At 35.4% G+C, this 17,299-nt stretch overlaps 1 protein-coding gene across 1 annotated transcript in view; it reads left to right on the forward strand.

The window, feature by feature from the left end:
• LOC110024648 (protein ZINC INDUCED FACILITATOR-LIKE 1-like) overlaps window positions 1-17,299 on the forward strand; it is a 68,221-nt gene that overhangs the window by 11,596 nt on the left and 39,326 nt on the right. The window contains exons 3-9 of the mRNA XM_020724735.1: window positions 5,673-5,733; window positions 5,874-5,976; window positions 6,111-6,213; window positions 6,321-6,374; window positions 6,476-6,538; window positions 8,659-8,708; window positions 8,783-8,858. Coding sequence (XP_020580394.1) covers window positions 5,673-5,733; window positions 5,874-5,976; window positions 6,111-6,213; window positions 6,321-6,374; window positions 6,476-6,538; window positions 8,659-8,708; window positions 8,783-8,858 — 510 coding nt within the window. The remainder of the gene's footprint in view (window positions 1-5,672; window positions 5,734-5,873; window positions 5,977-6,110; window positions 6,214-6,320; window positions 6,375-6,475; window positions 6,539-8,658; window positions 8,709-8,782; window positions 8,859-17,299) is intronic.

The following is a 17,299-nucleotide window of genomic DNA, read 5'->3' on the forward strand; positions in this document are numbered from 1 at the left end:
CTCTTTCTTTAGATGGGCAAAAGATAGTTACTAAGCCTATCTTGTCACATAACCTAGACAAATCTAATGGACTAAGTCCTTTAGTGAGGCAGTCAGCCACTTGCTCTCTAATGGTTACATGACTTAGTTTCAATTGTCTGCTATTTAGTTTTTCCTTAATGAAGAATCTATCAATCTCCACATGTTTGGTTCTATCGTGTTGCACCGGGTTTTTGGTAATGTTGATTACTGACTTGTCGCACCACAATTTTATTTAAGTTCCTTGGTCCATCTTGAGCTCAACCTACAAGGCTCTCAACCACATCATCTCAACAACTCCTAAGGCCATGTCCCTGTACTCTGCATCTATTGTTGACCTTGCAACTACATAATTGCCCCCCATGAACATGCAGTATCCTGAGGCGGTCTTTTGTCATTTACATAGCTTGCTCAGCCAGCATCACAAAAGTCTCAATGTCTACATGCCCATTCTTCCTGAAGATCAGCCCCTTTTCTGGTGGACTCTTCAGGTACCTCAGAATTTGACACATTGTATCCATATGACCCATCCTTAGATCATGCATGTAGCGGTTCACCACGCTCGTTATAAAAGAGATGTCAGAGCGAGTGTGACACAGATAGATCAGACAGCTTACAAACTTCTAGTGCCTTTGCACTCAGCTCGACCTTCTGTTTAATTGGAGAAACTGCAGGTTTGTACCCGAACATGACTGTTTCTGTGAGGAATCTAATACATACTTTTTCTGGGACAAGGCCATCCTCTCAGATCCACGGGTCACTTCAATTCCAAGAAAGTATCTGAGTTGTTCAAGTTCCTTCATCTCAAATTCATTTCTCAATCTTACCTTTATTTGGGCAATCTCTGCATCGTCATCACCAGTGATAATGATGTCATCAACATACACAACAAGTATAGTGGTGTGACCTTCATGTTGCCAAAAGAACACTGTATGGTCTGTATTGATTTACTGATATTTCATGCCCATAACAAACTTTCTAAACTTGTCAACCCATGATCGAGGAGACTGCTTCAAGCCATACAGTGACTTCCCGTGCCTACACACCATGCCCACTGTCTGGACTGTACTGAATCCTGGTGATATCTTCATATATTTCTCATCCAATAACCGCCATGAAGAAATGCATTATTCACATTAAGTTAGTGTAGATTTAACCTAACATTCACTGTCAGAGCAACCAATATCCTCACTGTGCTCATCTTTGCTACCGGTGCAAATGTTTGATCATATTTAATGCCATATTTTTGACAGGATCCTTTCACCACTAGTTGTACTTTGTACTGCTTCATCTTCTCTTATAGAGTTAGCTTCACTGTGATGATCCACTTGTACCAAACCGTATTTTTTCTCCGTCGGTATATACATTATCTCCCATGTTGGTTTTTTATCCGGAGTCCTAGGCTTTTCTTGTATTACCTCTTTCCACTTGGGTAGCAACCTGTCAACACTTGAGTATAGAGATAATGTCCAACGATGCAATGAATGCTCCATGTAAATATGATATGTTAGAATATGAAACAAAGTTAACAGTGCCATGTTTCTACTCAAAATGATCGGGAAGATGTCTCACATTGCTGCGATAGGTTCTCTTTATAGTTGGAGGGTTATGAGTGGAAAGAGGAGGAATCATATCACTTGGGAGTTTTGAGTCAGAGATGGATGATGTATATGTCTCAAGAGTTGGGGAAGACCGAGACAAGAGACGAGCTGACACAAGTGACACTACAGACACCGTTCCTTTGTTTTGTTTTCTTTTTTATGTATACACTCTTAACTCACCCTCAGTTTGAATCCCACCACCTTTAGATTCACTCTTATCATTTTTTGATTCCTTTGATTCATTCCAAGTCACAAGATAATGCATTGCTCCCATGTTTACCAGTCTATCTGCATTGCTACTCACCCCCTTCCCTCATATCTTTAGTTTCTAACGGATCAACAAGGGTGAGGTCACCTACTAAGTGTAGTACGGTTCAAATTCTCTAAATAATACATCCATGCTCACAAAGAGTCTCTTATCTATACCTCTTTTGGGTAGCAGAATAACTTAAGTACACACATTTCGAAGCTCTAGGATCCAACTTCCCTATTGTTGGCCTGTTATCTGTTACAAAACATACACATCCAATGGGAGGTTCCCACTTTTATCTTCTTTCAAAATTTGACGGGGGGACATCCAGTCCAATACCCTCAATAACATCCTATTGATCAATCGAGCAACTGTCAAAACTACTTGCCCTCATAAGTGCTTTAGGACATTCATTTTGATCATCATGCTTCGGACAACCTTTTGCAGGTGTCTATTTTTCTTCTCTGTTACTCCATTTGTGCTGGTGTGTATAGACATATGGTTTGATACTCCCTTGTGCTAACAAGTATTTCCTAACTACTTTGTTGGTATATTCTGTCACATTATCAGACCTCATTACCTTCCCTACTGTACCATATTGAGTTTGGATTGTCTTGTGGAAGTCTTTAAAACAAACAAAAATATCAATCTTATTTTTCACCAAACATAACCAAGTAACTCGAGAAAAACAATTAATAAAAGTCATGAGTTATTGATCACTATTTATAGATTTCGTAGAACAAGGTCCTCAAATATCAGAATAAATCAAGTCAAAAACATCAGCACTCATTTTCCCAGAACATATATAAGAGTTGCTAATCAGCTTGCCAAACTCACAAGCATCACAAACAAGCTTTGGCTTATTTGCCTTTTCATACAAAAAAAGATATAACCGATTCAATAAACTAAGACAAGAGTGTCTCATACGTCTGTGATGTAGCAGCAACACATCATCCACATTCGCCCCAGATTCTTCTACTACATCACTCTCTACCATGAATGTCAAAGCTGAGTCCATCCTCTCCCGACCAGAGTACACTATGCCACGTTCCAGTCCCAAATGTCCAGCCCATCTATTTCTCTTGCAAGGTCACCTTAGGAATATAAAAAGAAACAACACACTATAATTGAAGAATAATGACACTAATAAATAAAAAGTTCACTGGAAAAGAAGGAACATACAAAATATTGGACAAAGTCATATAATTGTTATCCCTCACTATACCCTTAACAACTACAACTTGTGTTATACCATTAGCAATTTGAATGCTCTCTGGTACTGTTAGGGGAGTATATGAAGAAAACGCTATAGCAGTACCTGCCACATATCGAGATGCACCAAAATCTAATATTCATTCTGATGATACCGTGGTGAAAATAGAGGCAAGAACATATGTATCCCAAGTGCCTTAGTCAGAGTGAGTATAAGTGATAATGTTACCCTTTGATGATGACTGGTTGGAAGCATTCCTAGTCCCATTTTTTGCTGCTTTCTGCTTCCTCTTCAACAACTCCAGATACTCATGACCCTCATTGGCAAAAAACACACCTGTGTCTCTCTTCTATGCCACTATCAAATTTACCTGGTAGCCCCCTTTTCCACCTTTTCAACCACAACAAAAATAACCACAACCTTCTCCCTGTCCACATCCACCCGTCTCTCTCTTTTGGTGGCCTAGAATAGGCCTTGCGAGCTCTTCCTAGACATCCATCATAACAAAAAAGAACGAATTTGCTCGAAACCGAATATATACATTCATAACAAGGGCTTAAATAGGATATTACAACGTTTTACAAATAAACTCCTAAACTTCTTCAATATTTCCTTTTTTCAATAGGACCCTAAATAAGTTCCAATTCTCAATAGCGGCTCTTTCTGCTTGTAGTTGTTTCTTCAAAATGAACTGTGCACAGAAGTGTCAGCTTAAATAAATTTCAACATCTTAGAATCAGAGCTGCATAAGCACTTGCTTAGTGGTAGAATCTTGGGGGTCCTTAAATTTTTGCTAAATACTTTATTATCAAATAATGCACTAAAATTATGACACCCTAAAATGCTTAATAATAACTAAATAATTTTTATATTTTAATTTAATAAATATTTAATAATTATTTTAAATTTTTTATCAAAAAAATTATAATTATCTCATTAAATTCAGAAATGTTACAAAATGCTTTGGAAATATTTAATATACATCTCCTAAAATAAATAAAAAAAAATCATCTCTATTGTGAGATAAAATTTGCAATACAAAATATTATATTATAGTTGATGAAGTTCAAATTGTATTAAAATAAGAAAAAATAATAAATGTATTAAGATATATTTATAAGAATGAATTTGTTAAGAAACGATTCATTGACTTAATTTATTTGAATATATATGTGCATCAAGTCTTTAGAATAAAATCTGTGATATTCTCTTCTATCATTGTCTTGATATTCAAGAGATTCATGTGAATAAAATGAGTTACAAATTTTATTAATTAATTACTATCCTTTTGTATTTATATTATTTGTTTAGCTTTGATATGCCACCAACAATTTTTCATCATCCAACACGAATCTCGAGGCAATATTTTGAGTAAAAAATATTCAATTCTTGATAAAGTGTCATCTAGAGCTCCGATTTCAGCAAAGTTATAATCAAACTGACCGACTCGATGAGACAAACCTAATAATATCAAAGTTAGTCCAATCCGAGTCAAATCAAACCTAAATCAAGTGATTAAATCATTCTTGAAAGATTTCTGGACACATTTGAAAGATCAAACGAATGTTGAATTCAACGAGTTCATAGTCGAATCGAGCGTCTCGATAAGACTAATCCAACGAGCCCAATATTGCTCAATTCCGACATCATTAAGGCACTCAAATGTCCATCAAACGCCATCCGATCAAGGGAAGCTCTCCGGACTGTCCGATCAAAATGATTCATATTCCTGCATTATTTGCACCCAGAACACTATAAATAGAGCCCCACCCCTCACATGAGGGGGAGGAGACTGGAGAGAGATCTTGAGGCTTTGAGGAGTTCAAGTCCAACATCATATCACCACCGATCGTCAACAACTACCGCCGGGCTCCATCGACCACCAGTGACCGTCGTCAACCACCGTCGACCGTCATCAACTGTCATCAACCACCGCTAACCAAACTCTGTCAGTCGACGTTGTACCTTGGAAAATCCAATAACCCTTTCCCGTCTGTGGGACTAGGGGCTTCTGTAATCATCAACTTGTAGTGAATTTTTATAACTGGGCCAGACCCCATGATTTTTTCCCTCTACGGGTTTTCCACGTAAAAACTTTTGGTGTCATCACATGTTGATTCATTTTCATCTAAGTGTGTGCTGAATCCTCTTGCAACGCTAAGACGATAATCCATTACTCTACCGCCACAAATTTTCTAACACGCATCTAGCTCGTTGTTAAAACATATTATTCCTGTTTGTCAATTGTTTACTTATTTGATGTTTATAATTAATTTCTTTTATTCTTTTTGAATTAAAATAAGTCACAAGCTATTTTGAATGCAAATCATTTAATATCAACAAAAAAACATATTTTTTAAAATTATTAAGAGAAATATGATGATGTTCTTTATTCTAAACGTGAAATTATTTTTTTATAAAAGGATATTCATATTCTAAATCTGAAGGTTCTTTATTTTGATGGTCGATGATGTCTTATAAAAAAAAAAAAACACTATTATAGTAGAGCATTATTCTAATTTTTTTATTACTGAATTAAAAATTAATTTCATTGATATAAGTACGTAACCTCACCATTTGATTGAGACAGATACGGGATTTGCATATTGCCAAAAGAGTGGAAGACATTGGTTTTTATGCTGGTTTTGTGGGTGAGTATTTGAACTGATAAAGTGGAAAACATTTATGTTATTCTGCTGTGATAAGTTATTCAATATATTCTCTTTGTATTGATCAACTTGGCATCTTATATGGTCAGCACTGACATCAACTTTGGTTATTTGTGTTGAAGGCGCATCCTTTATGCTGGGTAGGGCCTTGACATCAGTATTTTGGGGAATAATTGCAGACCGTTATGGGAGGAAACCTGTTATAGTAATAGGACTTATCACAGTGTTAAGTATTAATTTCTCAGTATTTCAATTACAATTGTCAGGATTATCTTGGTCGTTAGCTCTTATTTCTGGAATGTTGTTGCTTTGCTGTCCCTAGCCCTTCCATGACAAAATCTCATTTCTTGATGCTTCAGGGTGATATTTAATACATTATTTGGTTTAAGCACAAGCTACTGGATGGCAATTATGACAAGATTCCTTCTTGGATCTTTGAATGGTTTGCTTGGCCCGATAAAGGTTTATAGTTTTTTTTAATATGTTAAAAGCCATTTGCTTGAACATTGTGAAATAGTTGGATGGATGATATTTATGTTCATTGCTACAACATCATTGCATTGATATAGGCTTATGCCGTTGAAGTCGCTCCTCCAGAATATCAAGCCATTGGGATTTCTCTTGTAAGAATCCTTTTGCTTTTTCAACACATTTGATATTTTATTTAGTTTGTTACTTTCCATGCATAATTTAAACTGAAAAATTTAAATATCTATTATTGCAGGTTAGCACAGCATGGGGCATGGGTCTGGTGGTTGGTCCTTCAATTGGAGGCCTCCTTGCACAGGTAATTTATGATTTTATGCATCTGTGAGTGGCCATTTCTCGTGCCCATCCTGACATGCGAAGTTACTAGCACTGTGATTGAATTGATTTTTCATTGAACCGTGTGAAATTGCTTAGGTTGCAATTATATGAAATTATAATGCACCAAAATAACTAACAAATACTGTAGTGCATTAGCAAACTAACGTGGAAGTCTTTGGAAATAAATTCAATGTAAGTTGTACTGGAAGACATGATAATGATGATAAACGATGAATGGTATGATTTACTACACTCACTTCTGATCAAGGTTTAAAACTTGGTTTCAGGTTTGGTCTTATGATGAAAGTTTTGGTTCTTATAATTTTAATGCTGCATTAGTTGTGTTAAATTTTGGTAATGCAGTTTTTTTTTATTATTAAAACAGCTATTTATTTAAAATAATATTTAATATTTTATTAAATCATGAATTTCTAAGTTAATATTAGTAAAAAATATAGTTATTACGGCCAGGATTTTTGAGTGATTACAATAACATAATAATTAAATATGCTTATGAGATAGAATATCAAATTCATTATCTTTATCTCCGTCTCCCCAGAATAACTTCGATTTGATGATTCTATGAAATATTAATTATGAAGCAGCTTATCTTATTTTGTATTTTATTATTGCCTTGGATTATTGAAGCCGAAGCTAAGTAGAGCCGCGGGAAGGGACCCGCGAGCGATCGTGATATTCTGCTGATGGCGGAATCGGGAGTCCTGCGATCGCGGGATGATGATTTCCGCCAGACATGCATCCTGATCACAATCTCAGCCAGATTGTGTTCTTTTTTGAGCTATTCCCTATTCTATTATTTTTATTTAGTTTATTTCTGCAGGAGAGACTATTTATTTGCTTGTTTTTCTATTTAGAGGTACTTTGTGGGTATTGTTTGTGTTTTTGAGATTGTATATCTGATTTCAACCTTTAGTGGTGTTGCATTCTTTTTCTTTTTGCAAGTGGTGTGTTTGTAACATGTGCATGAACATGTGGTGAACCTCCTTAACCTCCGTAGCATGTCGTTTCATCGCTAGTCTCATTATTGTAGCTAGGATAACAGTCGAACGACGCCCTTAGTTTGCTATCCAACAACAGATTTTGTCTCATACATCTTCCAAACTCTGTCCTTCCGTTGCTATCCCACAGCCACCTCTCCACTCAATCCACTTCGTAAACACCTTCTAGGACTCTTAAAAAGGTGTCAGTTAGGCTTACGTGATTGATCATGCTCTATTGCATGTTTTGATAACTTTTTATAGGACAGATAAATAAAACTTTAACCATTTATTTTATGAGGAAGCCCTTGACCTGGTTTGGAAGAAGATGTCCATGCTCCTTCCAAGTTTGAATCACGCATAACGCCTAAATCAATTTTCTTACTTCTATGAAAGGAGAGCAGGAACGCATCAAATCCAGAGAAAAGGTGGGATGAATGGTTTTGTGCATGAAATTTGGAACATGAGTAAAAACTACAATTTGTTTCTTTGGCTGCCAAAACTTATTGATACCAATGGTATGGATCATCTATCAACTAGTTTTTAAAATATGGTTCTGATGGGTGGGCACAAAATAGAAACCGCTCTGTTGTGTTTGTGTAAAGTTATGTATATCAGTTTTGTTCAAAGATTGTAGTGGAAAAAGTCTTGTGAACTTGATAGTATCTTCACGTACATTTAAGCTGGTACACATTTTGGTTGCAAAATATTTTAGCTGTTACTTTTGAAGCTCAATCAAATTATTACGTTGACTGAAATGTTCATTTAGACTGTCATTGCCAATTTCTAACCAAATCAGTCAGCAAAATTGCAGGTAAGAAAAGAGTGTAATTATTTTGCACATAAGTTGGATATTTTCCTTGTATTTTGTGGTATTTCCTGCAAGGACGGTATGCTCAACTGTTCGTTACATCTAGTTGGTTTATGATTTTGTTTTATGGTTAGTTCAAGACTGGCTGTTTTCTTCATAATGGTTTTTTTTTTACCTGTTAGAGTGCTCGTCGTTCAAATATTTAATTTTTAAAATTATGCATTTTTCTTGACTTCAAATTATATTATATTCTTAACTTTTTTGTTCCTAAACAAATTTTAATTCTATCAGCCTGCCGATAAATTTCCTAGTCTATTTTCCAAAGGCTCTCTTTTTGGAAGGTACTAACCCTACAAAGAATTTTGTTATAATCATTGTGCTTTTGCTATCCAACTTATTTATAACTGTTTTGCAGGTTTCCTTACTTCTTACCATGCCTTTTTATATCGCTCTTTGCCGCTATGGTACTATCAACTTGTCATTGGATTCCAGTGAGTTTCAGTGCTCAATATAACTTCTCTTTCTTTAAATTTTATTGCGCAGGATATACACCTCAAAAAACATGCATATTACATACCTCCATTGAAATCATAATTTCTTCTCGCTATGATTCTTTTTGTTTCTTATAGAGGTCAGGTTTACAATCTGTGGGGTGACAATACCGGCACTCTTTCATTTTAGTTAAATTAGTAATTCGTGGGTCTCCGTGGAAGTACAATGCTGGCCATCCTTCATTTTTGTTATGTTAACAATCCACGGGCCTCTTAAAAGTACATAAATTTTTTTAACTTTTTGGAGAATTAAATGTATGTTAGTTGGAGAATATATTTCTTAATTCCACTCAATTTAATAAGGTTTATGTGTAGAATTTACCAAGTGTATTATAAACTCCTAGATAAATAAAGGGCAAGACCTTAACGGAGTACATACAAAATTCAGATCATTTATCCTTATTCCATGGTATTAGAGTCTTAGGAATGAAAAAATCTTATGCCACGACCCGACCCGAGAGCTTGGAACTACCAAGGGGGGAATTGTCGGTTGGACGGAGGAAAATTATCAAGCAATTTCACTTTATAATGAAATCTAAAGCACAAAAAAGCCTTTCTATTTTATAAAACTTATCATTACAATGCTTTATTCATATTTAAACATTTACTTCTTACATAAAATAAAACTGAACAAAATACCTATCAGCTTATGTCCCATAATACTTTTACACATTCCCTGGGGTTCATCTAGCATACATCTGACTTTCCTGTAAATTGTTAGCAACTAAGTTTGAATTAAAACTACTAAGTGGACAAATTTTTCTAAATTGAAATAATTTTTATTTTAAAAAATTTTAAAAAATTTGCAATAAGTAATAAAAACTATGTAGTAAAAGAAATTAATAAAAAATAAATTTTATTTACTTTCATTTATTTATGGTACACTTTTCATTATTGAAAGTCACCGTCTAAACATTTACTTTATAAAACTATACATTTAACCTTTTCCAACCCATCATAAAGACAGACAACTATTTTCATTTCCATTTCTATTTCCGTGCATGGATACATTGCATTTCACAGCTAATACTATCGAGGGGTGATTTCTATATGCATGCATATTCATATTTTATTCATTTTCTTGCATTTAACATTTAAAAAAAAATATTGATTTTTGCATTTTACAAGAAATGCAGAAAAACAATAAAAGCAAGTTTAAATAGCAGACTATCGTAATATAAAAATTATACCCACCTTTACTTTGTAATATGAAGTCCACTATCAGATGAAACTTGTCCTTAAATGCACCTATAATAACAAGCTAACCTTTCATAGCCTCTATCAGTTTTATTTTTCTTTCATATGAATTTTAACATAATTACCTAGAAAATGTTCAACTATTTTTTATCTAAGTCATCAATTTAAGTGGCTTTCCTATAATGCATGGAATATATTTGTAATCACAAACCTAAGTAAGCTTCTAAACTTAGGTGTTAGGGTTGTAATAACTGAAATTTAATAATAATAATAATAAATGTTAATAATCGAACGAAACAACTCTTCAGTTATGACTTAAAGAGTCCTATCCCTGATTTGAACCAATGAAACAGAGAATTAGCGTTAGAGAAAAGAAGTAAGCGCGAGAGAGAAACAGAGAGAGTGAGTGAGAGTAAGTTAGAGCGTGAAGAAGAGGAGGCATCCTTAAGCCGAGTAAAGAGGAAGAAGGAAGAATCAGAAGGACTTGTTGTTGTGGTGTGAGAAGAGTAAGCATTATGCCCGCGTGAAGTACTCCACGTCGTACCCTAAGAGTTCGAAGATGAAGAAGAGGAAGGGCATCGAAACCAAATGAGACGGCTTGCGGGAGCAGCTTCAACGCTGTTTGTGAGTGCGGAGCGAGGAACGGAGCATTTCGTGCGCCTCATTTCTGGCTTCGAGCAATAGAGGAGAAAGAAGTTCGGTTACAGAAAGAGTCGCTTGTGCCGTAATTAATCGAAGGCAGATGCGTCGAGTTTCTGGTGCGAAGGAAAGGAGTTGGCGAGCCGGCAGTCGCGTACAAAGGAACAGGAGGAAGAAGGTACTCATGTGTGATTAGAGCTTTCGACTGAGGCATAAAGGTGAGTTTAATACTCTTTTAATTAATGTATTTAATATTTAATAAGAATCATATATGTATATATGTGTGTGTTTATTTAAATTTATTATTTCAAATGCATTTAATATCAGAATATAGGATATTAAATTCCTGAATTTATAGGTGTAAGGTGATGCTATTTTCCTATACAAGGAAAGAGGAAGAATTGCAAGCTATGTAGTGGAGAGTTGAAGCCTATCGAATCCTAGTTTACAAGTTAAGGTGAAATTTTGTGTTAGTTTTGTTTATTAGTATTTTTTATACATTAAATTGATATATATTTAATATGTTAAAGTGAAACTAGGTTAATTGAGGTCAAGAAGCTAATAAGAAAACCTTGCATGCGAGTAAGAATAGAGTTTGATCTGAAAGCTTATAAGGTAATGTTAAGGCTTATATTATTATTAGAATTAATGGTATAATTGGTTAAATTAGTTATTAAAAGTTATTGAATTAGAAAGCGTGCATGAAGGCTATTTAGAATTGTGATCGGTAAAAGATTGAAAGTACAGAAAAGTGGAAGATTAAGCTAATAAAGAGATCTATTGAGGATTGAGGTGAGTAGTTATATTTCTAAATTTTATTAATGCTCATCATTTTTATGTTTGTCTTCATCTATGATCTATTCCAGTGATATTTAGATTATAGTAGATTCTTCATATTATCAGATTTTTTTACATTATCAGATAGAAAAATATGCATGTTAAATAGTTCCACACTTAAATTAAGTCATATAGAATTTTTTCATATGGTTAGTCATGATATATGCATGTTAAATGTTGTCGTCTTAATAGTTACATAACGAGTTAGTTTATGAAGATATTATATAACTATAAGATGCTTATATTTTAATAAAGATGTATAAGCTATGACTAGTTGTATATGTCAAATTATGATTTGACCTCTATTTGACCTTTAGAATTAGAGTAAAGCTGCATCGTTTAGATTATCATATGACCTTGGATTTTAGTAGAGTTGCATGATTTTTAGTAATATAAGTCTCACATGAAATTAATTTATGCTTTGAATAATGAAATGAAAATATGGCATGCATGAATGTTTGTATGTGTATGTTCAGGGGAATTCACTCCCTAATAGTGCAAATAGGGGATGCAAGTATACCTGCCTGTATAGATATTTTTCTGTCACCCCAGATAATTGTGATGTTAGATCATTAACTGCTACGCCGACGAAAGAATATTGGCCAGAGGTGAGTAGATAGAGCTTACCATCACAGACAATTGTGTTGTTTAGATTGTAACCGCTATGTCGACGAAAGAATATTGGCCAGGGGCAAGTAAGGAGAGCTTACCATCACAAACAATTGTGATATATAGATCGCTACCGCTGTGTCGATGAGAGAATATTGGTCAGGGGCAAGTAAGGACCTTTTCACCTCAGACAATTGTGATGTTTAGATTGCTAACTATTGTGCGGACGAGAAAATATTAGTCAGAGGTGTGTTAGGTTATGTTGTGACAGTGATCCTAACAAATATATGAATGCTAATAATATAAAGTAAAAATAAAGTTAAGATTACAGTAAAAATAAATGCATATAGAAGATTAGAGTATTTTCATTTAGAAAAGATCTTTGATACATCCAATAGTATATTCAAAGAATTTTTATGGAGTTATGAAAAATTAGCATAGTTAAAGATTTCTCACACAGATATGATAAACCAACATGTATGTTGAATTTTTTTTCTTAGGTTACTGTAGTTTAGAAGTGTGATTACTCATGAGTTATCTTTAGAAAATTCATTATATTACTTTAATATTATTTTCAAGTTTAATTATTTAATTAAGATTACTAGAAGTGGAGAATGTGTACAGGTGGCGAGAACAACAATCATAAATGTACAAATTTCTAATTGTTAATTAAATTTGTTTTTTTTGACTCTTTCATGAATTTTTTAATATTTAATTGTTAGTGATAGAAATAAAATAGCAACGATTTGGTTTTCACCATCCGATCATCTGTTTCGGATTTGGCTAATTCCAAGCACTGGGCTGGATTATAACAAAAGTTGTATCAAAGCAAAGGTTTAGATTAAATAACATGGATCTTAATGAAAGAGTCAATAGAGTGATTGAAATAAGTTATAAATAATAGAATTTAAAATTTTAAATGAGTCTAATGAAATTCTTTTATTGTTATATCAGAATGATGAACGGTCCAGAGGTAGAGGCCAGAGATGATGATGATATTCAATTCGATACAGCTAAGAATGTTACAGTTAATGTTGATGCTTTTACTAAGATGATTACTATAGTGAGGTAAATGATTAGAAACTCTCATCCTCAAGCCAGTAGCAGTGGAGGAGCATTGATGTATAAGTACTTGAAGCTTTTTCAGGACATGATGCTACCTTTGTTTTTTGGAGCAAGAGGGTCAGTGGAAGTTGAAAGCTAGTTTTTAGGTTGAGAAAGTTATAGATAGTATGACATGTCCACTAGAGAAGAGAGTTATCCTTGCCATTTTTGCTTTTAAGGGGGAAGCTGAGAGGTGGTGGCAGCAAGGGCAAATGCATGAGAAGTTTGGAGGTAGAACCAACTACTTAGTGTAGTGGGAGGAGTTCGTGACAACCTTCAGAGAATGGTTTGTATCATCATCACTAAGAGACAGTTGCATGATAAATTTATTAGGCTGGTGCAAGGAGATCGATCAGTCATGTAGTACAGAGTGGAGTTTATTATGCTCTTGAGGTATGCACCTTGACTTTTTCTTAGTGCAAAGAAGAAATGCCTAAGATTTTTTTCTGGATTGAAGGATTCAATTAGACAACCACTAATACCACTTGAGATCGAAGACTATTTAGTGCTAGTGGAGAGGGCTAGGGGGTTGGAGATTAATTTTTAGCAGACTTAGAAGCATAAGGACATGCACAAGAGAAAAAGCTTGGAAAAAAGTGTCAAAAAAAGTTTATACCAAGAGTTTAACAGGAAGAAGATAAAGTCCTATTTTGATGGAGTTATTAGTCAAGCTGGTACTATAGAGCAATGTTCTAAGTGTGGGAAGTAACATCGTGGTGAATGCCGATTTAATTTGAAGGTGTGTTACCAGGGTAGTCAATCTAAACATTAGATGAGAAACAATCTTAATTTTGCTCAGAAATCTACATCAGATGCTAAATTAGAAATGATTCCACTCAGAGGATATTTCAAAAGGGATCTTCTTTTATTAATGGTAAAAAAAAAATGATAGAAGCCGATACTGTGATTTGTAAGGAACAACCAAGACAAAGCGCTTGACCAAGAGTCTATTTTATGGCTCATCACGACCTTGAAGAACATGTTGCCACCGATGCATAGAGTTTGATGGAGTGATTTGTCATTTAGGCGTCATGTTAGTTAACTGGTGTTGAGTATATACTTTCATTCTAGAAGTTGAGTGTTATGTTAGCTATGTTGTTGTTTCAAATGTTTGGAGATTGTTCCATTGAATTATGTTATCTCAGAGTTGGATTTATTATGTTTACTTATGTTTTCAGTTAATAAGAATTAAACTTTCTTAAAGATTTGTGTATAGTTCATGTTCGAGCATGATATTTTTTGAAGGGAGATTGTAATAACTAAAATTTAATAATAGTAATAATAAATATAAAATTAATAATAAAATAAATGTAAATAATCGAACAGAAGCAATTCTTCAGCTACGACTTAAGAGTCCTTTTTGTCATTTAAACCTATGGAACAAAGAATGAGCCTTAGACAAAAGAAGAGAGCTCGAGTGAGAGCAATAGGGAGAGCGAGAGTGATAGTAAGTTAGAGCGTGAAGAGAAGGAAGCGTGCCCTAGTCGAGTAAAGAGGAAATGGAAGAACTAGGACTTTTTGCAGGGGTGTGAGAGGAGGAAGCTTTGTGCCTAGCTGATCGAAGAAGACGAGAATAGTTTGTCGCGTGAAGAAGTCGACATCGTGCCTTAAGAGTGCGAAGGAGAAGAAGAGGCAGGGCGTCGAAACCAAAAGAGACGGCTTGCGGGAGCAACTTTGACGTTGTCTGTGCATGCTGAGCAAGAAACTGAGCATTTCATGTGCCTTATTTGTGGCTTCGAACAAGAGAGGAGAAGAAAGCTCGGTTGCAGAAATAGTCATTCATGCCCTAATCAATCGAAGGAAGAGGCGTCAAGCTCTGGTGCGAAGGAAAGGAGTCGAGTTGGTAGTCGCATACAGACGAACAAGAGGAAGAAGATGGTACTCGTGCGTGATACTCTTTTAGAGCTTTCGATCGAGGCATAAAGGCATTTAATACTCTTTTAATTAATATGTGTGTGTGTATATATATATATATATATAAAGAGAGAGAGAGAGAGAGGGGCAAATATATTAATACGAAAAAGATACAGAAATGTTGTATCAGAGGGCCTAAAAGAAAGCTCAACTTATACAATACAACACACACAAAACCCAGATAAAATAAATTAAAGCAAAGATACATAAAAGTAAAAAAACCAAAAAGCCACAAAATGACACAAAAGTGCTAGGGACGTCCCACTTTAGTCCTCTTACCTCTAGTTCTCGGAAGCGAGTCGGCTAACAAATTGATAAGATGAGTACCATTGCCCGTAGTAACCAAAGTATCATCCATTAGATTCTTGAGCTCAAGTAGATCTTCATTCTTCTTCTTCCTTCTAGATGTCTAGACCTGTCATTTCTCATCCGATGATTGACTCATCTGATCAGTAAATTCCAAAGGTGGTCGGATATGTGTAAGTCGCTGCACATCTTGATCCCCATGAGCCTGAGTAATATTAACATATTTCTGGACCTGATGAGACGGTTGTGAAGCAGTAAAAATATTTTCACCTGTATCATCAGTGATAGGTTCTAGGGCATGCGGGGTCTGAAGAAACTCCCTCTCCCCCACGATAAGAGGTTCCAAAGATGAGGGAGCTACAACTAGTGATTGAATAATTGTCATATTGCCTGCGGGGATAGTGACGTTGTCCGAAGTATCCTTCTGATGATCAATAGTGTTAAAAAGTGGGAGCTGATCAGGAGAAGATGAAATCACAGACAGTTTGTTTTTTTGGTTTGAGTTGAGGGTGTAGATGGTGACATTGAGAACTAAAGTGTCCGAACATACGACAGTTCGAACAATACGACGGAAAATTTTCAATCTCTACTTTCTGCCAATATCCATAGTTTCGTGTGTCCAACTAGATTTCCTCAGAAGCGGGTGATGTACAAGTACTCTGACTTAAGAAGGACGGGACAGATTTAAAGTAGGAATGTCCGTCTTGAGTTACTTTTCATAAGCCGAGGCAATAGAGTATAATACTTTTTGAGAAAAATAATGAAATTTCAAACCAGGGAGACAAATCCAAATCAAAATGATTGATGGTTCTGTCTATGGGTCAAAATCCACAGATCATTTCAGAATCTTCATTGCTCTGTTATCAATTCATATTATCCTTTTAGCAAATAAGGGCATGCAATCTTCTTCATTACTAATTTGAATAAAAATGTGTCTCCCATCTAATAGTCCAATTTTCCATTCTCCAACAAGGTGCACAAGTTCAAATTCTTTGCCAATGAGCTCTATTTTGGGATGACCTTATAGAAATTTTCCAACCAAATTCAGACGACAAGATGAATGAAGTTGAATACCTTCAGCTTCTGTAAAAAAGATGAAAAACTTTCCATTCTTCCTACAAGGTTTCTTGATGTCCTCTGCCCACTCAAACGAAGGAGGGTAAGATGACAATTTTGGTGTGCCTCAGGCGTGGACACCGGCAAGAGCAGCTGCATACGATTTGTCTAAAGCCATCCCCAAAGATAGGTGCGACGTTTAGGGAAGAAAGCAGACGAGGGAAAAAATCGCGTCGAAATAGCCGAAGCTAAAAAAGGGGACGACGCGGTGAGACGGGACAAGCACAGAGAACACAAAAATCGAGAGCAGTTCCCGCGAGACTGTGACGCAGAACACGCGACCAGTGAGATGGGCCACAGAGGAGCAGAATCGAGCGCAAAACACGCGAGCGGGAGACGAGCCTCATCTTAGAGCCTGAGAAGAAGCAGGGGAGACGAACAAAATCGAGCGCGAAGGCGCCAAGCAGAGGACACAACGAAGCCTTAGCTGTTGCTAGGGTTCGCCATCGGGCGAAACCCTAGAAGAGTCGAGAGAGGAAGACGACGCCATCTCACGATGTCATTTAATTTGTATATATATATATATATTAGTTTTTATTTAAATTTAAGATTTATGTGCATTTAATATCAAAATCAAAGATATTAATTTCTTGAATTTAGGTGAGGAAAGAGGAAGAATTGTGGGCGCGTAGTGGAGAGCTGAAGCCTATTGAAACCCT

Source organism: Phalaenopsis equestris, unplaced genomic scaffold (assembly GCF_001263595.1).
Source record: "Phalaenopsis equestris unplaced genomic scaffold, ASM126359v1 Scaffold000264, whole genome shotgun sequence".
Classification (NCBI taxonomy): Eukaryota; Viridiplantae; Streptophyta; class Magnoliopsida; order Asparagales; family Orchidaceae; genus Phalaenopsis; species Phalaenopsis equestris.